Source organism: Salvelinus fontinalis, chromosome 16, assembly GCF_029448725.1.
Source record: "Salvelinus fontinalis isolate EN_2023a chromosome 16, ASM2944872v1, whole genome shotgun sequence".
Taxonomy (NCBI): Eukaryota; Metazoa; Chordata; class Actinopteri; order Salmoniformes; family Salmonidae; genus Salvelinus; species Salvelinus fontinalis.
In genome coordinates, this window is record NC_074680.1 from 33,050,557 (window position 1) to 33,075,879 (window position 25,323).

Sequence of the window (25,323 nt, forward strand, 5' to 3'; positions counted from 1 at the left end):
TTTGACAGCCTCCATTCCTCTGGGAAGGCTTTCCACTAGATGTTGGAACATGGAACATTGCTGTGTTAGTGAGATCGGGCACTGATGTTGGACGATTAGGCCTGGCACACAGTTGGTGTTCCAATTCATCCTAAAGGTATTCAATGGAGTTGAGGTCAGGGCTCTGTGCAGGCCAGTCATGTTCTTCCACACCGATCTCGACAAACCATTTCTGTATGGACCTCGCTTTGTGCACGGGGACATTGCCATTCTGAAACAGGAAAGGGATTCCCCAAACTGTTGCCACAAAGTCGGAAGCACAGAATCATCTAGAATTAAGGGTTCCATGCTCTCACTTACAGTGTATACTGTAGCGTTAAGATTTCCCTTCACTGGAACTGAGGGGCCTAGCCCGAACCATGAAAAACAGCCCCAGACCATTATTTGTCCTCCACAAAATGTTACAGTTTGCACTATGAATTGGGGCAGGTAGTGTACTCCAGGCATCCGCCAAACCCAGATTCGTCCTTCGGACTGCCAGATGGTGAAGCGTGATTCATAACTCCAGAGAATGTGTTTCCACTGCCCCAGAGTCCAATGGCGGAGAGCTTTACACCACTCCAGCCGACGCTTGGCATTGCGCAAGGCTTGTGTGCGGCTGCTCGGCCATGGAAACCCATTTCATGAAGCTCCTGCCGAACAGTTCTTATGCTGATGTTGCATCCAGAGGCAGTTTGGAACTCGTTAGTGACTGTTGCAACCGAGGACAGACAATTTTTACGCGCTGTGTGCTTTAGCACTTGGCGGTCCTGTTCTGTGAGCTTGTGTGGCCTACCGCTTCCCGGCTGAGCCGTTGTTGCTCCTAGACGTTTCCACTTCACAATAACTGCACTTACAGTTGACCGGGGTAGCTCTAGCAGGGAAAACATTTGATGAACTGACTTGTTGGAAAGGTGGCATCCGATTACGGTGCCACAATGAAACTCACTGAGATCTTCAGTAAGGCCATTCTACTGCCACTGTTTGTCTATGGAGATTGCATGGCTGTGTGCTCAATTTTATACACCTGTCACATATGGGTGCGGTTGAAATAGCCAAATCCACTGAGTTCAAGGGGTGTCCACATACACTATATATAAAAGTATGTCACCAGTAGTAAATGTACTGTTAATACCGGTCATTTGGTTACATGAATTGAACTTAATGCATGTATTAATTACAGTCGTTTACCATTCTCGGGAGTGGAAACGTTGTTTACAGAGTTGACAAACTGCTACACTTGTGAGAAACAAGTTTTGGTTAATTTCATAACCATAATTTACAAGATATGTCAATTTTTGTACCTTTTGTTTGGAATGCTCCATGTGAGCAATAAGTGTGTCTGGTTTCTCTGTCCTGATAATGTTGGGTGAGCACTGTCGTGGTAATTTCCTGTATTACTCAATAAAGAGAGAGCCAACCACACACAAGTCAGAGTTATATTATACAGTACATCTTTAATATATATAAGCTTCACCAACGCCCTTTTTGACTCTCATATCAATTCAGTGTCTATAAATGAATTCTCTGAGAGTGCTTACAAAAAATTCTTAGTTTAATTTATAGCCAAGATACACCCCTCTCAACTTACAAAGAATCCTTTACCCGAAAGAGGAGTATCCTATTGCTAGACAGCATCAGCTATAAATCATCGTTCAGTTTGATCTCCCAAGACAAGGTTTCAATCTCATGCTTGGTACTTCACTGTCTACCAACCATTACCTCATCCAATGGCATATATCAATTGTCATTTGAGATACTCCCATCTCAAATACACCCCCTCCTGGATAAGCTCAGAAAAGACAGAGAGCCTCTTAGGTCATATACTAGATCAAGATAAGGGCAACCTCAGAGGGGAGTCAAACTCCTTCCCCCTATGAGAAAAGTAGGGAGTGACTGGCGTACAGACATTGTATGAGATAACTAACTGGCTCCCCATTAATAACGCCATCCCATCACATAGTTTAGGAATAGTTACAGACACGTTCTCATAAGAAAACAACGTTCCCATAAGAACACAACATTCCATTCTGTCCTCCTCCCCTTCTGATATTCTACATAGCACCACATGGTTTAACAGATACATTGACATATGAAGACAAGCCTGACCTCTCCCCTCTCTGGCCCCAAGTTACTAATCCCTAGCTCAGAAGGGAAAATGCACTGTCAATCCTATAGGCCAGAGGGCCCCATTCTAATGACAAGTATCTCACAAGCATATGATGAAAATAACATCTTATCTATGTTACTTAGCTAAATCTGTTGCTGCCACGACAGCGCGCACGCCTGAGCATGCACAGAATTACCTGGCCTACTGTTGAAACACTGTTTTTGTTTTTTTACATCCATTGCGAATGATAATATTTCTCACAGTAAGCTATTTGAAAAATCTTTACAAATCTCCCTTTCGATAACTTAACCTCGTTGTGAAAAAGCAACGGAAGTAATTGGCCTACTGCTGCATTGGTCTATAGGCTATGAGTTCCATGCACTAATTTCTTTAGCCGCCAATGGATCATGGTGCATCAATGTGTCCATATGACAGAGGTTGGTGATCTCACATTAGTTGACCTTTAAATTTGAGATTTTTATCATCTTAATTCACATTTTTATGATTAACCAGGTGACAATGATTTTGAGAAATTTAAAAGTTAATATTGAAATGAAACTGTTCCATGAAAATGATCATATGAAAATCATAACTGGCTCGCAGAATGGTAGGATAAATTGTAAGCTTCCCCAAACTTGAAACTCACAGGCCGCCTTTGAAGTGTTTATAAAAGAATTGCCTCCACGTTTCCATGGTGGGATTTTGCCTATAGACTACTTTAAAGCAAGGTAAAATTTACATCACAATATGAAATACAACACTCAGGCGTCGAACAATTAAGTATGTTTTCAAAATGCATAGTGCCTTCAGCTCACATTGTAAAGTGGTGGGTGACGCGCTGATAGCCTGTTGCCTGCATCTGAATGGTGAAGGGAGGCGCGCCTTAAATTACCAGTTGAGAAATAAATATAGTAACTCTTTTCAAATCGTGCACCAAAACTTTTTGGGACATACGATTGCCTTTAGAATTGTTTCACAATGAATGGGCTTATAAAAGCACATTTTACTCCAGCAGAAACCAACTGAGGAGCTGCAGGAGAAATCCCACTTAAAATAGGCTCTGTATGCTGTGCGTAGTTGTGTTGGATAAATAAGATACATGATGAGTAAGGAAAATACACACAGGCCAATTGAATTACATTAAACTTGAAAATGAACGTATAGACTGTCACGATCGCCTTCGTCGTGGAAATGACCGGACCAAGGTGCAGCGTTATTCTTGATTATAAATGTCGCCAACAAAACAAGAAACAACAAAAACGAATGTGAAGCTTACTAGGGCTATACAGGCCAATAACAAAGACAACTACCCACAAAATACAAAAGGAAAAAAGGCTGCCTAAGTATGATTCTCAATCAGAGACAACAATAGACAGCTGTCCCTGATTGAGAACCATACCCGGCCAAAACATAGAGTTTCCCACCCGCGTCACACCCTGACCAACCAAACATAGAGAATAAAAAGATATCTACGTTCAGGGCGTGACAGTACCCTCCCTCAAAGGTGCGGACTCCTGCCGCAAACCTGACACTATAGGGGAGGGTCCGGGTGGGCATCTACCTCGGTGGTGGCTCCGGTGCGGGACGCAGACCCCGCTCCACCTCTGGCTCCCCCCACTTTGGTGGCGCCTCTGGCTCCCCCCACTTTGGTGGCGCCTCTGGTGCGGGGACCCTCGTCGCCAAACCCGGACTGGGGACCCTCGCTGCAGGCCCCGGACTGGGGACCCTCGTTGCAGGCCCCGGACTGGGGACCCTCGTTGCAGGACCCGGACTGAGGACGGTCGCTGGAGGCTACGGACTGGGGACCGCCGCTGGAGGCTCCGGACTGGGGACCGTCGCAGGAGGCTCCGGACTGCGGATCAATGCTGGAAGCTTCGTGCCATGGATCCTCACTGCAGGCTCCGGGCCGTGGATCATCGCTGGAAGCTTCGTGCCATGGATCCTCACTGCAGGCTCCGGGCCATGGATCATCACTGGAGGCTTGGTGCCATGGATCATCACTGAAGGCTTCGTGATGGATCATCACTGGAGGCTTCGTGATGGATCATCACTGGAGGCTTCGTGCCATGGATCATCACTGGAGGCTTCGTGCCATGGATCATCACTGAAGGCTTCGTGCCATGGATCATCACTGGAGGCTTTGTGCCATGGATCATCACTGGAGGCTTCGTGCCATGGATCATCACTGGAGCCTTCGAATGTGGAGCCGGAACCGGTCTCCCCGGGCTGAGGAGATGTATGGGGAGCCTGGTGCGTGGAGCTGCCACAGGGCTTTACCAGGCTGGGGAGACATACTGGAGGCCTGGTACGTGGAACCGGAACAGGTCTCACCGGACTGGGGAGATGCACTGGAAGCCTGGTGCGTGGAGCAGGCACCGAATACACTGGGCCGTGGAGGCGCACTAGAGGTCTCAAGCGTAGAGCTGGCACAACTCGTCCTGGCTGGATGGTTACTTTCGCCCAGCAAATGCGGGGCGCTGGCACAGGACGCACTGGGCTGTGCAGACGCACCGGAGACACAGTGCGCAGAGCCGGCGCAGGATATCCTGGGCTGAAGAGACGCACTGGAGGCCAGGCTCGCTGAGCCGGCACCATCCGTCCTGGCTGGATGCCCACTCTAGCCCGTCCAATGCGGGGAGCTGGAATGTAGCGCACCGGGCTGTTCACGCGCACTGGAGACATCGTACGCTTTACCGCATAACACGGTGCCTGACCAGTACCACGCTCCTTGCCGTGAGCACAGGGAGTTAGCTCCGCCAACCTCCCCGTGTGCCCCCCGCCCAAATGTTTTGGGAGTGGCTTCCCGGTCTTCCTTGCCAGCCTTGACACTATGTAACGCTGGTCCCCTTGACTAGTTGCTTCCGCCCTCCTCGCTGCTTCCACCTGCTCCCACGGCATGCGATCCTTTCCAGCCAGTATCCCTTCCCACGTCCAGGATCCCTTTCCTTCCAGAATGTCTTCCCATGTCCACGCTGTCTGCTCCTCCCGGCCACGCCGCTTGGTCCGTTTGTGGTGGTTAGTTCTGTCACGATCGCCGTCGTGGTGGAAATGACCGGACAAAGGTGCAGTGTGGTGAGCGTACATTTTTCTTTATTATAAATGTCGCCAACAAAACAAGAAACAACAAAAATGAACGTGAAGCTTACTAGGGCTATACAGGCCACTAACAAAGTCAACTACCCACAAAATACAAAAGGAAAAAAGGCTGCCTAAGTATGATTCCCAATCAGAGACAACGATAGACAGCTGTCCCAGATTGAGAACCATACCCGGCCAAAACATACATTTACATTTAAATCATTTAGCAGACGCTCTTATCCAGAGCGACTTACAAGTACATACATTCATACTTTTTTTTTTTTTTTGTACTGGCCCCCCGTGGGAATCGAACCCACAACCCTGGCGTTGCAAGCGCCATGCTCTACCAACGGAGCCACACGGGACGGGACATAGAAACACTGAACATAGAGTTTCCCACCCGAGTCACACCCTGACCAACCAAACATAGAGAATAAAAAGATCTCTATGGTCAGGGCGTGAAATAGACAGATAAGCATGACTGTCAAATGTTATTTCCATCAATGAATAAAAACGTATTTTGCATTGGGATTTATTTTCTTCACCGGTCATTTTATTTAAAATGGGGGGGGGGGGGGTGGAAACGGCAATTGCCGACTAATGGAAACCCTGGTGTGTGTGTGATGTCTCCAGTATGCTTGTGTCTCGCATGTCTCTGCTTGACACAAATGTGATCTTATGTGCCCAAACGCAAGAGAACTCAGTAACCATGGCAACAGCTGCAACAGCTGCCTCAGCCCATCGCCTCAGGTTGAGTGTAACGGCCCAGGACTGGCACGTGGCTGAGTAACTGAGGGAGATGTAAAGTAAAGAGGGAATACAATTGGGGAGGGAGTGAAAGAGCGTGCGGCTGTGGCACACTACCCCTAAAAGGAAAATGAGAGTTAAGACCTCAATTGAACTACTGTAGAATCAGGGCTGAGTGAAACATACTGAGAATGTAATGTACTGGTAAATACACACATGCTAAAATAATCCATCTAATGTTAACCTTTTCAAATGACCAGTGATTTCAATATTCCCCTGTGTCCCATCAGTGATCTACTGAATATTATAAACCAGGTAGCTGGGGTCCTGGATGCTGATTGGCTCGAACAGCATTTCAGCCGTGTGTATATCAGCCATTATATAATGGCTGGGTCTAATCCTGAATGCTGATTGGTTAAAAGTGCATTCCAGCCAGTGTCTATTCCACAGTTACCACCAGCTAAATCTACGACGTTAAAATGCCTATTTAGTCTGTTCCATCAGACTGTCTCATCAATGGGCTCCCGAGTGGCGCAGCGGTCTAAGTCACCGCATCTAGAGGTGCTAAGTCACCGCAGTGCTAGAGGCGTCACTACAGATCCTTGTTCGATTCCAGGCTGAATCACAACCGGAGCCCCGAGTGTATGGCAATGGAACATTTAGAACGAAAGACTGGATTGCGTACATAGATACAGAACAAAAAGACTGAATGACTGGTTGTGTCTCTGGCAACCGAACCAATAGAACGAACGACCAGCCGGCTTGGTTAGCAACCCTAGATTTGTTTCGGGGCTATATCTTGTGAAAGGATGAAATAGTACGAATAGATTCATCAAAATAACGTTAATAAAAATGTGTCAATCATTATTTGAGTATGTTGGTAACCCGAAGTATAAAAGTGATAATGCCCTAGAAGCTGGTGTTTGGAGGATATATTGGCACAGTTTGCCGGCCCTCTACGAATATATCCTCCAAACACCGGCTTCTCGGTACACTATCACCTAAATATACCATGGGTATGACACAGAAATACCAGTTTACTGTTCCATTTATGTTGGTAACCAGTTTATAATAGCAATAAGGCACCTCTGGGTTTGTGGTATATGGCCAATATACCACGGCTAAGGGCTGTACTTAAGCACAACGCAACACTGAGTGCCTGGAGACAGCCCTTAGGCCTTGGTATATTGGCTATATACCACAAACCCCTGAGGTGCCTTATTGCTTTAATAAACAGGTTACCAACGTAATTAGAAAAGTAAAAATACATGTTTAGTCATACCCGTGGTATACGGTCTGATATTCCATGGCTTTCAGCCAATCAGCATTCAGGGCTCAAATCACCCAGTTTACGTATAATGGTCAAAATACCACACCCCCTCAGGCTTTGTCGCTTAAATGAAGGGGGTCTACTTTACATCCCAACCATACAACGTGTATGATGTGACGCACGTCATTTTCCAACTACCCAAGATAAATAAAGAGAAAACATTTTCCTTTATGACTCAATTTAGAACAGTGCAAGTGCAGAGCAGGGTCACCAACAATGAGCTTGAGGGGTTGGAGTATTAACGCACATGTACTTTAGCAAATGAGCCACACCAAAGAGAAATGGGGATAGATTGTTGCTGGCTAGGTCTCATGTTGCTAGTGCTCAATGGAGTGCGTGCTTGTGGCACGGGGGAAAGATGGCCGTTTGTGTACTGCTGTGACAGGCATTCACCAAACACTGGCACTATCGCCACACTATCGTTTGTGTGTGTGTGTGTGTGTGTGTGTGTGTGTGTGTGTGTGTGTGTGTGTGTGTGTGTGTGTGTGTGTGTGTGTGTGTGTGTGTGTGTGTGTGTGTGTGTGTGTGTGTGTGTGTGTGTGTGTGTGTGAGGGAGGGAGGGTGGGTGGTGGGGGCCACTTTACCCCTCTGGTCTCGGGACAAGTGTGTGTAAGGGGGTGAGATTTGAGAGATGTGGTCAGTTCCCTTGAGGCGTCTGAAATTGGCAACAGCCAAACAGAGAGGAGAAACCGAGACACACATGCTCCTCATTTAACATGTTCAGACCGAGAGACATACATGCTCCTCATTTAACATGTCCAGACCGAGACATATATGCTCCTCATTTAACATGTCCAGACCGAGAGACATACATGCTCCTCATTTAACATGTCCAGACCGAGAGACATACATGCTCCTCATTTAACATGTCCAGACCGAGACATACATGCTCCTCATTTAACATGTCCAGACCGAGACATACATGCTCCTCATTTAACATGTCCAGACCGAGAGACATACATGCTCCTCATTTAACCTGTCCAGAATGAGAGACATACATGCTCCTCATTTAACATGTCCAGACCAAGAGACATACATGCTCCTCATTTAACATATCCAGACCGAGAGACATACATGCTCCTCATTTAACATGTCCAGACCAAGACATGCATGCTCCTCATTTAACATGTCCAGACCGAGAGACACACATGCTCCTCATTTAACATGTCCAGACCGAGAGACACACATGCTCCTCATTTAACATGTCCAGACCGAGACATACATGCTCCTCATTTAACATGTCCAGACCGAGAGACATACATGCTCCTCATTTAACATGTCCAGACCGAGAGACACACATGCTCCTCATTTAACATGTCCAGACCGAGAGACATACATGCTCTTCATTTAACATGTCCAGACCGAGAGACACACATGCTCCTCATTTAACATGTCCAGACCGAGAGACATACATGCTCCTCATTTAACATTTCCAGACCGAGAGACACACATGCTCCTCATTTAACATGTCCAGACCGAGAGACACATGCTACTCATTTAACATGTCCAGACCGAGAGACATACATGCTCCTCATTTAACATGTCCAGACCGAGAGACACATGCTACTCATTTAACATGTCCAGACCGAGAGACATACATGCTCCTCATTTAACATGTCCAGACCGAGACACATGCTCCTCATTTAACCTGTCCAGACCAAGAGACACACATGCTCCTCATTTAACATGTCCAGACCGAGACACATGCTCCTCATTTAACATGTCCAGACCGAGACACATGCTCCTCATTTAACATGTCCAGACCGAGACACATGCTCCTCATTTAACATGTCCAGACCGAGAGACATACATGCTCCTCATTTAACATGTCCAGACCGAGAGACATACATGCTCCTCATTTAACATGTCCAGACCGAGAGACATGGTGCTTATTTGAACAACAATGAGCAACTTCAGGACACTCCTGAGCGAGCCACTTTATAAGGAAAGACAATCTGGCTGCTAGTCCAGAGGACAAATTACTAGCCTGTCCTGAGTGGCTCCAGTGTTAGCGGTGCGCTAGGTAATGTATATATCAACTGGACTTGTCCCGGATCCATTTTGGTTTAAATGAATGAATCATTGAACAATATCCTCTGCTACTCTGCGGAGTGAGTGTGTATGTGTTCCTGTGTATGTATGCGTGTGTTGCTGTGTACGTGTGTGTGTGTTGCTGTGTACAGTACCAGTCAAAAGTTTCGACTCACCTACTCATTGGAGGGTTTTCTTTACTTTTACTATTTTCTACATTGTAGAATAATAGTGAAGATATCAAAACTGTGAAATAACACATATGGAATCATATAGTGATAGGTGATATTGATATAATTTAATTGTATTATTATATGTAGTAGAAAGTGATGGGTTAGAAGACACCTACATAACCAACCCATAAAGTAAAATGTAACATCCATATATGCCAGCTATGTAAACTTTAACATAGATTTATCCTGCAATAGATGTTGTTCAATTGGTAACATACATTTTTGTCTTCTTCTAACGCCCCTTAAGGGCAAAGTAATCTAAAAGTAACTGAACGTAATCAGATTACGAGTATGGATAATCCAAAAGTTACTGATTACAATTTTGGACAGGTAACTAGTAACTGTAACGAATTACATTTAGAAAGTAACCTACCCAACCCTGTTGGTACTGTGCGTGTGTTCCTGTGTATGTTCCTGTTTATATGTGTGTGTTTCTGTGAATATGTGTGTTATTAACCTGGTAGAAATAAGGGTTGGGCTCTGACTCTCCCACTCCATTGAAGTCCTCCACGTTGAGGAGCTGGAAGTCGAAGATCAGGCCAGGGTTAGGGGCCTGGAACTGGGGCAGCAGCTGTACGTGGGGCAGGTTCTCCAGCTGCTTATAGCGCCAGTTATATAGATTACACAGACTGGAGGAGAGATGGAGAACCATGCTAGCATTAGCATCAGAGAAAGATTCACCATTCATTCCTATGGTTAGAGAGAGCCAACATAGTATTAGCATTAAAGAGATTCACTATTCACCACTTTAGCTTAGCGTCTATGTTAGTTAGTATACTCAGAGGGCACCAGAGGTAATATAAACTCAAGTGACTATCCACTCAACTACTCAACTGACTAGACAATTAGCCAGGGAGACATGACCGTATTCACGTGTATCAACTGGTACTTAGCAACTATTGGATCATGGACGTAGCCAGGGTTTTTAATTGGCTAACAGACTAGTTATTTTCGTCTCGTCTTATGTTTAAAAGACGTCATACACACTAACAAATATTGTGTTGATATTTTTGCACTAATGTTTGATGATCAAAAACAGCATGATAAAGTATTTTCAAATTTCAAAATGATTTTGTACATGTTCAGACATGTTTGTTTGATTATAGATTTAAAAAAAAAATCAAATAAAATGTTTTTATTTATAAATCCCTTTTTACATCAGCAAATGTCACAAAGTGCTTAAAAAGAAACCCAGCCTAAAACCCCAAACAGCAAGCAATGCAATGCAATATGTACTGAGCATTTCTGTTTTAACCATATTCACTGTTATGTCCCCAGTGCGCCTAACAACCCACCTGGCACGGGCACGTCCCTGGTCATCCAAGTCAACGGTGGGTTCCCCAAGGTGTACGAAGCGGGTGAACAGGGACTGCTCCATGTTGGAGTACTTCTGGAAGGCCATGTTCTTAATGACGGGGGCAGCTGCTGGTGGTCTCCTATCATGATCCAATGCTTCCAACCTGCTGTAACCGTCCTCTGGGTTCTGGAGAGGAAATATACTGTCGGTCAGTGTCAAGGTTCAAGGTCAGTTCAGTTCTCCTCCACAGAGACCATAGAGTGTTTGAGGGAAAATGACTGCCCATGCATTACCAATTAAAAAAAAAAAACGTTTTGATTGTAAAAGAAAAGTTTGCTTAAAGCTGCAATATGTACATTTTTGAGCGACCCAACCAAGCAGTAGATCTGTTCTATGTGCCCTATTGCTGTGCTTCCTGTGCTTTGTTTTTGCGTCTTATTTTCAGTTTTGTACACCAGTTTCAAACAGCTGAAAATACAATACTTTTGGTTATGAAAAATGTATTTCACAGCGATTTAGATGGTACAATGATTCTCAACACTACACTTGCTTGTTTTGTCACAAACTGAAATTAGGCAAATTATTAGAATTTTAGCAACCAGGAAATGGCAGAGTGATTTATGCATAGTGCATCTTTAATTATGGATGGTTAGATCTGATTGTATGGTGGTGATTAGCTAGTTAATATCTGTGTCAGTGTTGCTTTAGTTTAGCGCCCCCTTCCACAGCGTACAGGCGTTCCACTAGGACAGTTCATAGACTGGTGGTCATGGGGAGACATATTGCAGCATTACTGTGTGTTGGTGGTGAACATGTGTTGGGTGCTGACGTTCTTTGCATTTGTCTGCTGCCTCACAAAAGCACAGACCCCTGGAGAATAGCTGTATGCCTTCTCTCCCTGTTTCCTTATCCCTACTTTCTTTCTCTTTTCACAAGCAGCGAAAACATTCATTCGGTCTGCCTTGCATTTCAAACACCCCTCATCGCCACGGCACCTCTTCACACATCTGTTCTTCACCTGCTTTCATTCTCTCCATTCTCACCCCTCTCTGCCTGTTAACTGAGTGGCGAACTCTGCGCTCCATTGCCCTCCAGCTGGACCACAGGACTGTGTCGCGGTGTCAGATACAGCCTGGAAACAACTATCTGCACCAATGCGAAGCTCCAAGCAACTGAAGCAAACTTATAATGTTCCTGCAAAACTTCCAGAAGTATGTCTGTCTTTCCATCATATCTGCAAAGGACATCTTCAACAAAGTATATGGTTTTGGATAGGTGAAACTTGATGTCAAGACCAAGTCTTCAAATGGAGTAAAACTCAAAACCTCTGGCTCGTCCAACACTGACACTAGCAAAGTCAATGGCAACCTGGAGACAAATGGGGTGAATACGGTCTGACGTTTAAAGAGAAGTGGACCACAGACCACACTCTGGGGACGGAGATCACCATTGAAGATCAGGCATCCAAAGGACCGGAACTTACGTTCAACACCCAACTCTCACCAAATTCTGTCAAGAAGAGTGGTAAGGTGAAGACTGCCTATAAGTGTGAATACGTCAACCTGGGAGAGGATGTAGACTGACTTTGCCGGCCCGGCCATGCATGGGGGCAGCGGTGGCCGGGTACGAGGGATGGCTGGCTGGCTACCAGAAGACCTTCAACACAGCCAAGTCCAAAATGACCCAGAGCAACTTTGCTGTCAGCTACAAGACAGGAGACTTAAAGCTACAAACCAATGTTAACGATGGCACAGAGTTTGGAGAGTCCATCTACCAGAAGATGAATGACAACCTGGAGACAGCTGTGAACCTTGTCTGGACAGCACGCAGCAACAGCATCTGCTTTGGCATCGCTGCCAAGTACCAGCTGGACTCCAGTGCCTCATATCCGCTAAAGTTAACAATGCCAGGTTGGTAGGAGTTAGCTACACCCAGACACTGCTGCCAGGTATGAAACTCACCCTGTCTGCACTGGTCGATGGCAAGAGCATCAACACCGGTGGCCACAAACTGGGACTGGGCCTGGAGCTAGAGGCATAAGTATCTAGCTAACCTCTCTAGTGAAGTCGTCATATTTAATATTTGACGGAATAGCAGAAGAATTTGGCCTTATGTATTACCAGCCAAACAACCCTTAATAAGGGATGTCTCAAAGGAAAGGGATGAATCTAATCTAAAGCAACAACATACATAACATAGCCTTCAGTTGTGTCAGTTAGATGGATCCCCAAACCATTAGCCACTGTCATTTCCTTTCAGTTGGTTTGTAGTCAGTAATCCTATGTGTTCTACAGTAGCCAAGTACTACTAGGTCTGCTATTTATTCAGTCATGTAGCCCTATACTGTGTTGTACCACTAGTGAAAAACATCCTCCTCAAATAGAGCATTCCTTCTGCATCTTTTACATCTGCTTTAGTGGTTTGCCTCATTGGATAGGACAATACGAAGAGGGTTACATGAAGACACACTATATATACACACAAGTACTATGTATGTGGACAACCCTTAAAATGTGTGGATTCAGGTATTTCAGGCACACCCATTGCTGACAGGTGTACAAAATCGAGCACACCGCCATGCAATCTCCATAAACAAACATTGGCAGTAGGATGGCCTTCGGGAAGAGCTCAGTGACTTGGAACGTGGCACTGTCTGTTCAGTCGCGAAGTGGTAGGTCACACAAGCTCACAGAATGGGACCACCGAGTGCTGAAGCGCGTAAAATGAGTCTGTCCTCGGTTGCAACACTCAGTAGAGTTCCAAACTGCCTCTGGAAGCAACGTCAGCATAAGAACTGTTCATCCGGAGCTTCATGAAATGGATTTCCATAGCCGAGCAGCCACACACAAGCCTTGCGCAATGCCAAGCGTCGGCTGGAGTGGTGTAAAGCTTGATGCCATTGGACTCTGGCACAGTGGAAACACATTCTCTGGAGTGATGAATTACGCTTCACCATCTGGCAGTCTGACGGATGAATGTGGGTTTGGCTATTGCCAGGAGAACACTACCTGCCAAATGCATAGTGTCAACTGTAAAGTTTGATGGATGAGGAATAAAGGTCTGGGGCTGTTTTTCATGGTTCCGAATAGGCCCCATAGTTCCCTTGAAGGGAAATCTTAACACTACAGCATACAATGACATTCTAGACGATTCTGTGCTTCCAACTTTGTGGCAACAGTTTGGGTACGGCCCTTTATTGTTTCAGCATGACAATGTCCCCGTGGACAAAGCGAGGTCCATACAGAAATAGTTTGTCCTGACCTCAACCCCATTGAACATCTTTGGGATGAATTTAAATGGCGACTGCGAGCCAAGCCTACCCGCCCAACCTCACTAATGCTCGTGGCGGAATGGAAGTAAGTCCCCGCAACAATGTTCCATCATCTAGTGGAAAGCCTTCCCAGAAGATTGGAGGCTGTTATAGCAGCAAATGCCAGATAAAAAATAAAAAATGCTCTACCATAAGCCGCCTTCAAGAGAATTTGAGTGTACGTCCAACCGGCCTCACAACCACAGAACAGGTGGCCCACGGCTGCACCCCTGCCTAGTCATTGTTCAGTATATTTAGCTAATATTCTTCAGGATTTGTTAATTATGCTTATTGAACAATTAACATATCCTGGCAGTCATTGGCAGACCCGTACTATCTTGATTACCCAACCTGCTTCCTGGTTGAACATGGTAATATAAATTTCACAACAATGCCAAATGTGATTTTCTGGGTGTGATTAGAAAGGAAGCGATTACCTATTATAACTTAGTGTATCCTCCAGGTCCCCTTCCCATAGCTGTGTATAAATGATATGACTGGAACAATGATCAGAAACCAAGTCCACTTGTGTATATGTCTACCTTTACAATAAAGTCCTTAAACAAGTAAAATACACTGCTCAAAAAAATAAAGGGAACACTTAAACAACACAATGTAACTCCAAGTCAATCACACTTCTGTGAAATCAAACTGTCCACTTAGGAAGCAACACTGATTGACAATACATTTCACATGCTGTTGTGCAAATGGAATAGACAAAAGGTGGAAATTATAGGCAATTAGCAAGACACCCCCCAAAACAGGAGTGATTCTGCAGGTGGTGACCACAGACCACTTCTCAGTTCCTATGCTTCCTGGCTGATGTTTTGGTCACTTTTGAATGCTGGCGGTGTTCTCACTCTAGTGGTAGCATGAGACGGAGTCTACAACCCACACAAGTGGCTCAGATAGTGCAGTTCATCCAGGATGGCACATCAATGCGAACTGTGGCAAAAAGGTTTGCTGTGTCTGTCAGCGTAGTGTCCAGAGCATGCAGGCGCTACCAGGAGACAGGCCAGTACATCAGGAGACGTGGAGGAGGCCGTAGGAGGGCAACAACCCAGCAGCAGGACCGCTACCTCCGCCTTAGTGCAAGGAGGTGCACTGCCAGAGCCCTGCAAAATGACCTCCAGCAGGCCACAAATGTGCATGTGTCAGCATATGGTCTCACACGGGGTCTGAGGATCTCATCTCGGTACCTAATGGCAGTCAGGCTACCTCTGGCGAGCACATGGAGGGCTGTGCGACCCCACAAAGAAATGCCACCCCACACCATGACTGACCCATCGCCAAACCGGTCATGCTGGAGGATGTTGCAGGCAGCAGAACGTTCTCCATGGCGTCTCCAGACTCTGTCACGTCTGTCACATGTGCTCATGTGCTCAGTGTGAACCTGCTTTCATCTGTGAAGAGCACAGGGCGCCAGTGGCGAATTTGCCAATCTTGGTGTTCTCTGGCAAATGCCAAACGTCCTGCACGGTGTTGGGCTGTAAGCACAACCCCCAGCTGTGGACGTCGGGCCCTCATACCACCCTCATGGAGTCTGTTTCTGACCGTTTGAGCAGACACATGCACATTTGTGGCCTGCTGGAGGTCATTTTGCAGGGCTCTGGCAGTGCACCTCCTTGCACTAAGGCGGAGGTAGCGGTCCTGCTGCTGGGTTGTTGCCCTCCTACGGCCTCCTCCACGTCTCCTGATGTCCTGGCCTGTCTCCTGGTAGCGCCTGCATGCTCTGGACACTACGCTGACAGACATAGCAAACCTTTTTGCCACAGTTCGCATTGATGTGCCATCCTGGATGAACTGCACTACCTGAGCCACTTGTGTGGGTTGTAGACTCCGTCTCATGCTACCACTAGAGTGAGAACACCGCCAGCATTCAAAAGTGACCAAAACATCAGCCAGGAAGCAAGGAACTGAGAAGTGGTCTGTGGTCACCACCTGCAGAATCACTCCTGTTTTGGGGGGTGTCTTGCTAATTGCCTATAATTTCCACCTTTTGTCTATTCCATTTGCACAACAGCATGTGAAATGTATTGTCAATCAGTGTTGCTTCCTAAGTGGACAGTTTGATTTCACAGAAGTGTGATTGACTTATAGTTACATTGTGTTGTTTAAGTGTTCCCTTTATTTTTTTGAGCAGTGTATATACAGTAACAGTCAAAAGTTTGGACACACCTACTCATTCCAAGGTTTTTCTTTCTTTTTACTATTTGCAACATTGTAGAATAATAGTGAACTATGAGCGTGCAAAGCTGTCATCAAGGCAAAGGGTGGCTACTTTGAAGAATCAAATATAAAATATATTTTGACTTGTTTCACAATTTTTTGGTTACTACATGATTCCATGTGTGTTATTTCATAGTTTTGATGTCTTCACTATTATTATACAATGTGAAAATAGTACAAATAAAGAAAAACCCTTGAATGAGTAGGTGTGTCCAAAAACTTTTGACTGGTATTGTTTTTACACAAAATAAAATGTAAAAAAAAATTGTGCTCTATACATCTGCCTGGTACACTGAATGTAGGAGAGTAGGAAAGAGACTGATGAGTTGGCTTAGCTACTGCTGATTAGGAGGGAGAGTTTAATGAGGGCTTGCCCCAGACAAACTTGATATTACCAAGGCTTGTAAGTCAAACATGCTTCAATCACCGATAGGGATGCAATGGAAGGAAAAAGAGGGGGGATGTGGGGGAGGTGGATTTTCGTTACCACGCGTAGCGGATACTACAACAGAAGGCATCATGGGCGAGAGGAGACTAAGAGGTCATTGGCCAGGTTGATGTGGCTTAATGGTCTCCTCTAAACAGACCCTTGTGTTATCTGAGGATATTAGGCCCCAGCATTGACAGCCCAATAGAGTACCCCAGTATGAGTCATAATACCCATAAAACATAGAGGTCAAACAGGGAAACTGTAACGGCTGTTGGAAGGAGAGGACCAAGGTGCAGCGTGGTACGCGTCCATATTTATTAAATGAACACTGAAATAACAAAAATAACAAAGATAACGACCGAAATAGTTCTGGCTGGTGCAGACACACAACAGAAAACAACTTCCCACAAAACACAGGTGGGATGAGGCTACTTAAGTATGGTTCTCAATCAGAGACAACGATAGACAGCTGCCTCTGACTGAGAACCACACTCGGCCAAACACATAGAAATATAAAACATAGAACAAAAACATAGAATGCCCACCCCAACTCACGCCCTGACCAAACCAAAATAGAGACATAACAAAGGAACTAAGGTCAGGGCGTGACAGTACCCCCCCACCCCCACCCCAAAGGTGCGGACTCCGGCCGCAAAACCTGAACCTATAGGGGAGGGTCTGGGTGGGCATTTCACCGCGGTGGCGGCTCTGGTGCGGGACGTAGACCCCGCTCCACCTCTAGCTTGGCCCACTTAGGTGGCGCCTCTAGAGCGGGGACCCTCGCAGTGGGCCCCGGACAAGAGGGCGACTCTGGCTGCTCCGGGCAGGAGGGCGACTCTGGCTGCTCCGGGCAGGAGGGCGACTCTGGCTGCTCCGGGCAGGAGGGCGACTCTGGCTGCTCCGGGCAGGAGGGCGACTCTGGCTGCTCCGGGCAGGAGGGCGACTCTGGCTGCTCCGGGCAGGAGGGCGACTCTGGCTGCTCCGGGCAGGAGGGCGACTCTGGCTGCTCCGGGCAGGAGGGCGACTCTGGCTGCTCCGGGCAGGAGGGCGACTCTGGCTGCTCCGGGCAGGAGGGCGACTCTGGCTGCTCCGGGCAGGAGGGAGACTCTGGCTGCTCCGGGCAGGAGGGAGACTCTGGCTGCTCCGGGCAGGAGGGAGACTCTGGATGCCTCGTGCCATAACTCCAGCCAGGATCTCCTCCCATGTGTAGGATCCCTTCCCGTCCAGAATGTCCTCCCATGTCCATTCCTCCTTTTTTCCAAGCTGCTTGGTCCGTTGGTGGTGGGAAGTTCTGTAACGGCTGTTGGAAGGAGAGGACCAAGGTGCAGCGTGGTACGTGTCCATATTTATTAAATGAACACTGAAATAACAAAAATAACGACCGAAACAAGTCTGGCTGGTGCAGACATACAACAGAAAACAACTTCCCACAAAACACAGGTGGGATGAGGCTACCTAAGTATGGTTCTCAATCAGAGACAACGATAGACAGCTGCCTCTGACTGAGAACCACACTCGGCCAAACACATAGAAATATAAAACATAAAACAAAAAAATAGAATGCCCACCCCAACTCACGCCCTGACCAAACCAAAATAGAGACATAACAAAGGAACTAAGGTCAGGGCGTGACAGAAACGTTGGCAATCTTTTTTCCCCCGTTGATTTTTCCCATAGGGGATTGTAGAAAAACATAAAATAAGGGCTGTGTTTTGTGTAGGCTTACCCTGGACTGATGTTTTGATAACCGTGTAAATCTCTAGGACAAGGTGACTGATCAATATATTTGCCTGTATTAACCCCCCCAAAAATGAAATGCTAAATAGCTGCTAATGTTGCTATCAAAAAGAACTACAAATACCATGATGATCTGGACAAGACTGCCGAATCGAGGCAAAGGTAAGATTCTCTGGATTAACTATCTAATGTTAGATAAATGTAGTAATGTCCTTTAGTAGAAGTTTCTATAAATAGGCAAAAATTCTTTAATCAAATCAAATTTTATTTGTGACATACACATGGTTAGCAGATGTTAATGCGAGTGTAGCGAAATGCTTGTGCTTCTAGTTCCGACCATGCAGTAATATCTAACAAGTAATCACAACAACTACCTTATACACACAAGTGTAAAGGAATGAATAAGAATATGTACATAAAAACATATATGGATGAGCGATGGCCGAACGGCATAGGCAAGATACAGTAGATGGTATAGAGTACAGTATATACAGTGGGGCAAAAAAGTATTTAGTCAGCCACCAATTGTGCAAGTTCTCCCACTTAAAAGGATGAGAGAGGCCTGTAATTTTCATCATAGGTACACTTCAACTATGACAGACAAAATGAGGAAAAAAAATACAGAAAATCACATTGTAGGATTTCTTATGAATTTATTTGCAAATTAGGGTGGAAAATAAGTATTTGGTCACCTACAAACAAGCAAGATTTCTGGCTCTCACAGACCTGTAACTTCTTCTTTAAGAGGCTCCTCTGTCCTCCACTCGTTACCTGTATTAATGGCACCTGTTTGAACTTGTTATCAGTATAAAAGACACCTGTCCACAACCTCAAACAGTCACACTCCAAACTCCAATATGGCCAAGACCAAAGAGCTGTCAAAGGACACCAGAAACAAAATTGTAGACCTGCACCAGGCTGGGAAGACTGAATCTGCAATAGGTAAGCAGCTTGGTTTGAAGAAATCAACTGTGGGAGCAATTATTAGGAAATGGAAGACATACAAGACCACTGATAATCTCCCTCGATCTGGGGCTCCACGCAAGATCTCACCCCGTCGGGTCAAAATGATCACAAGAACGGTGAGCAAAAATCCCAGAACCACACGGGGGGACCTAGTGAATGACCTGCAGAGAGCTGGGACCAAAGTAACAAAGCCTACCATCAGTAACACACTACGCCGCCAGGGACTCAAATCCTGCAGTGCCAGACGTTTCCCCCTGCTTAAGCCAGTACATGTCCAGGCCCGTCTGAAGTTTGCTAGAGAGCATTTGGATGATCCAGAAGAGGATTGGGAGAATGTCATATGGTCAGATGAAACCAAAATATAACTTTTTGGTATAAACTCAACTCGTCGTGTTTGGAGGACAAAGAATGCTGAGTTGCATCCAAAGAACACCATACCTACTGTGAAGCATGGGAGTGGAAACATCATGCTTTGGGGCTGTTATTCTGCAAAGGGACCAGGATGACTGATCCATGTAAAGGAAAGAATGAATGGGGCCATGTATCGTGAGATTTTGAGTGAAAACCTCCTTCCATCAGCAAGGGCATTGAAGATGAAACGTGGCTGGGTCTTAAGGAGTGGCTTCGTAAGAAGCATTTCAAGGTCCTGGAGTGGCCTAGCCAGTCTTCAGATCTCAACCCCATAGAAAATCTTTGGAGGGAGTTGAAAGTCCGTGTTGCCCAGCAACAGCCCCAAAACATCACTGCTCTAGAGGAGATCTGCATGGAGGAATGGGCCAAAATACCAGCAACAGTGTGTGAAAACATTGTGAAGACTTACAGAAAACGTTTGACCTCTGTCATTGCCAACAAAGGGTATATAACAAAGTATTGAGATAACCTTTTGTTATTGACCAAATACTTATTTTCCACCATAATTTGCAAATAAATTCATTAAAAATCCTACAATGTGATTTTCTGGATTATTTTTCTCATTTTGTCTGTCATAGTTGAAGTGTACCTATGATGAAAATTACAGGCCTCTCATCTTTTTAAGTGGGAGAACTTGCACAATTGGTGGCTAACTACATATTGAGATGAGTAGTGTAGGGTATGTAAACACTTTTATTATTAAAGTGGCTAGAGATTTGAGTCAGCATGTTGGCAGCAGCCACTCAATGTTAGTGATGGCTGTTTAACAGACTGATGGACTTGAGATAGAAGTTGTTTTTCAGTCTCTCGGTCCCAGCTTTGATGCACCTGTACTGACCTCGCCTTCTGGATGATAGCGGGGTGAACAGGCAGTGGGTCGGGTGGTTGTTGTCCTTGATGATCTTTTTGGCCTTCCTGTGACATCGGGTGGTGTAGGTGTCCTGGAGAGCAGATAGTTTGCCCCCGGTGATGCGTTGTGCAGACCTCACTACCCTCTGGAGAGCCTTACGGTTGTGGGCGGAGCAGTTGCCGTACCAGGCGGTGATACAGCCTGACAGGATGCATCTCGATTGTGCATCTGTAAAAGTTTGTGAGTGTTTTTGGTGACAATCCGAATCTCTTCAGCCTCCTGAGGTTGAAGAGGCGCTGTTGTGCCTTCTTCACCACGCTGTCTGTTTGTGTGGACCATTTCAGTTAGTCCGTGATGTGTACGCCGAGGAACTTAAAACTTTCCACCTTCTCCACTACTGTCCCGTCGATGTGGACAGGGGGGGTGCTCCCTCTGCTGTTTCCTAAAGTCCACGATCATCTCCTTTGTTTTGTTGACGTTGATTGTGAGGTTATTTTCCTGACACCACACTCCAAAGGCCCTCACCTCCTCCCTGTAGGGCGTCTCGTTGTTGTTGGTAATCAAGCCTACCACTGTAGTGTCATCTGCAAACTTGTTGATTGAGTTGGAGGCGTGCATGGCCACGCAGTCATGGGTGAACAGGGAGTACAGGAGAGGGCTGAGAACGCACCCTTGTGGGGCCCCAGTATTGAGGATCAGCGGGGTGGAGATGTTGCTTCCTACCCTCACCATCTGGGGGTGGCCCGTCAGGAAGTCCAGGACCCAGTTGCACAGGGCGGGGTCGAGACCCAGGGTCTCAAGCTTAATGACGAGTTTGGAGGGTACTATGGTTTTAAATGCTGAGCTGTAGTCGATGAACAACCTTCTTACATAGGTATTCCTCTTGTCCAGATGGGTTAGGGCAGTGTGCAGTGTGGTTGCGATTGCGTCATCTGTGGACCTATTGGGGCGGTAAGCAAATTGGAGTGGGTCTAGGGTGTCAGGTATGGTAGAGGTGATATGATCCTAAACTAGCCTCTCAAAGCACTTCATGATGACGGAGGTGAGTGCTATGGGGCGATAGTCATTTAGCTCAGTTGCCTTAGCTTTCTTTGGAACTGGAACAATGGTGGCCCTCTTGAAGCATGTGGGAACAGCAGACTGGGATAAGGTTTGATTGAATATGTCCGTAAACACACCAGCCAGCTGGTCTGCGCATGCTCTGAGGACGCGGCTAAGGATGCCGTTTGGGCCAGCAGCTTTGCGAGGGTTAACACGTTTAAATGCTTTACTCACACTGGCTGCGGTGAAGGAGAGCCCGCAGGTTTTGGTAGCGGACCGTGTCGTTGGCACTGTATTGTCCTCAAAGCGAGCAAAGAAGTTGTTTCGTTTGTCTGGGTGCAGGACATCGTGGTCCGCGATGGGGCTGGTTTTCTTTTTGTAGTTCGTGATTGACTGTAGACCCTGCCACATACCTCTCATGTCTGAGCCGTTTAATTGTGACTCTACTGACGCTTAGCTTGTTTGATTGCCTTGCGGAAGGAATAGCTACACTGTTTGTATTCGGTCATGTTTCCGGTCTCCTTGCCCTGATTAAAAGCTGTGGTTCGCGCTTTCAGTTTTGCACGAATGCTGCCTTCAATCCACGATTTCTGGTTGGGGAAGGTTTTAATAGTTGCTGTGGGTACAACATCACCGATGCACTTGCTAATAAACTCGCTCACCAAATCAGAGTATTCATCAATGTTATTGTCCGACGCTATGCGGAACATATCCCAGTCCACGTGATCGGAGCAATCTTGAAGCGTGGAATCAGATTTGTCGAACAAGCGTTGAACAGACCTGAGCACGAACATTTCCTGTTTTAGTTTCTGTCTATAGGCTGGGAGCAATAAAATGGAGTCGTGGTAAGATTTTCCGAAAGGAGGGCGGGGCAGGGCTTTGTATGCGTCGCGGAAGTTAGAGTAACAATGGTCCAGGATTTTTTCCGCCCGGGTAGCGCATTCGATATGCTGATAACATTTAGAGAGTCTTGTTTTCAGAATAGCCTTGTTAAAATTCCCAGCAACAATGAATGCAGCCTCAGGATATGTGGTTTCCAGTTTACATAGAGTCCAATGAAGTTCATTCAGGGCCATCGATGTGTCTGCTTGGGGGGATATATACGGCTGTGATTATAATCGAAGAGAGTTATCTTGGTAGATAATGTGGTCGACATTTGATTGTAAGGGATTTTAGGTCAGGTGAGCAAAAGGACTTGAGTTCCTGTATGCTGTTATCACACCACGTCTCGTTAATCATAAGGCATACCCCCCGCCCTTCTTCTTACCAGAGAGATGTTTGTTACTGTCGGAGCGATGCGTGAAGAAACCAGGTGGCTGTACCGACTCCGATAGCGTGTCTCGAGTGATCCATGTTTCCATGAAACAAAGAACGTTACAATCTCTGATGTCTCTCTGGAAGGCAACCCTTGCTCGGATTTCATCTACCTTGTTGTCAAGAGATTGGACATTGACGAGTAGTATACTCGGGAGCGGTGCGCGATGTGCCCGTCTACGGAGCCTGACCAGAAGGCCGCTCCATCTGCCGCTTCTGCGGCGCCGTTGTTTTGGGTCGCCGGTCGGGATCCGATCCATTGTCCTGGGTGGTGGACCAAACAGAGGATCCGCTTCGGGAAAGTTGTTTTCCTGGTCGTAATGTTGGTAAGTTGACATTGATCTTATATCCAATAGTTCCTCCCGGCTGTATGTAATAAAACATCAGATTTCCTGGGGTAACAATGTAAGAAATAACATAAAAAAACGAAATACTGCATAGTTTCCTGAGAATGTGAAGCAAGGCGGGCATCTCTGTCGTTACCAAAAACATGGACAATTCTGTGAACTGTCTTGTGCAAGTTTTAAATGGACACAATACCTGTTAGCAAAGGTATCAGCTAGAGCTGATGTGCAGGAGTTTGAAGGGATTTGTAGTTTTCATACTACTTTGATGCCAATTAGCATTTGCGAATCTGAGCATAAATAGAGCAGAATACAGTGCATTCGAAAGTATGCAGACCCCTTTCCATTATCCACATTTTGTTCCGTTCCAGCCTTGTTCTAAAATGGATGAAATAAAAATGTGCCTCATCAATCTACACACAATACCCCATAATGACAAATTTATAAAAAATAACAAACAGAAATACCTTATTTACATAAGTTCTCAGACCCTTTGCGATGACACTCGAAATTGAGCTCAGGTGCATTCTGTTTCTATTGATCATCCTTGAGATGTTTCTACAACTTGATTGGAGTCCACCTGTGGTAAATTCAATTGATTGGACATGAATTGGAAAGGCACACACTTGTCTATATAAGGTCCCACAGTTGACAGTGCATGTCAGAGCAAAAACCAAGCCATGAGGTCGGAGAAATTGTCCATAGAGCTCCGAGACAGGATTGTGTTGAGGAACAGACCAGGGGAAGAGTACCAAACAATGTCTGCAGCATTGAAGGTCCCCAAGAACAGTGGCCTCTATCATTCTTAGATGGAGGAAGTTTGGAAACACCAAGACTTTTCCTAGAGCTGGCTGCCCGGCCAATCTGAGAAATCAGGGGAGACAGCTTTGGTCAGGGAGACGACCAAGAACCCGATGGTCACTCTGACGGAGATCCAGAGTTCCTCTGTGGAGATGGGAGAACCTTCCAGAAGGACATCCATCTCCGCAGCACTCCACCAATCAGGCCTTTATGGTAGAGTGGCCAGACGGAAATAACTGCTCAGTAAAATGTACAACAGCCCACTTGGAGTTCGCCAAAAGGCACTTAAAGGACTTTCACACCATGAGAAACAAGATTCTCTGGTCTGATGAAACCAATATTTAACTATTTGGCCTGAATGCCAAGCGCCACATCTGGAAGAAACCAGGCACCATCCCTACGGTGAAGCATGGTGATGGCAGCATCATGCTGTGGGGATGTTTTTCAGTGGCAGCGACTGGGAGACTAGTCAGGATCAAGGGAAAGCTGAACGGAGAGATCCTTGATGAAAACCTGCTCCAGAGCGCTCAGACTAAGTCAAAGGTTCACCTTCCAACAGGACAATGACCCTAAGCACACAGCCAAGACAACGCAGGAGTGGCTTCAGGACAAGTCCCTGAATGTCCTTGAGTGGCCAAGTCAGATCCCGGACTTGAACCCCATCAAACATCTCTGGAGAGACTTGAAACAAGATGTGCAGCGACGCTCCCCATCCAACAGAGAAAGGACAGAGAATGAGAGGATCTGCAGAGAAGAATGGGAGAAACACCCCAGATACAGGTTTGCCAAGCTTGTAGCATCATACCCAGGAAGACTCGAGGCTGTAATCGTTGCCAAAGGTGCTTCAACAAAGTACTGAGTAAAGGGTCTGAATTCTTATGTAAATGTAATATTTCAGTTTCTTATTTTTAATACATTTTCAAACATTTCTAAAAAACAGTTTTTGCTTTGTCAATATGGGGTATTGTGTGTAGATTGAGGAGGGGGAAAAAACAATTCAATCCATTTTAGAATAAGGCTGCAACAAAATGTGGAAAAAGTCAAGG

At 46.0% G+C, this 25,323-nt stretch overlaps 1 protein-coding gene and 1 pseudogene across 1 annotated transcript in view; one reads left to right on the forward strand and one right to left on the reverse strand.

Moving 5' to 3' along the window:
* LOC129813045 (uncharacterized) overlaps positions 1-25,323 on the reverse strand; it is a 121,831-nt gene that overhangs the window by 72,602 nt on the left and 23,906 nt on the right. Inside the window, exons 9-10 of the mRNA XM_055865192.1 lie at positions 10,843-11,030; positions 10,005-10,176 (exon numbers count right to left, since the gene is read on the reverse strand). Of these exons, the coding sequence (XP_055721167.1) occupies positions 10,005-10,176; positions 10,843-11,030 (360 nt within the window). The remainder of the gene's footprint in view (positions 1-10,004; positions 10,177-10,842; positions 11,031-25,323) is intronic.
* On the forward strand, positions 12,417-13,428 carry LOC129813046 (voltage-dependent anion-selective channel protein 2-like; annotated as a pseudogene).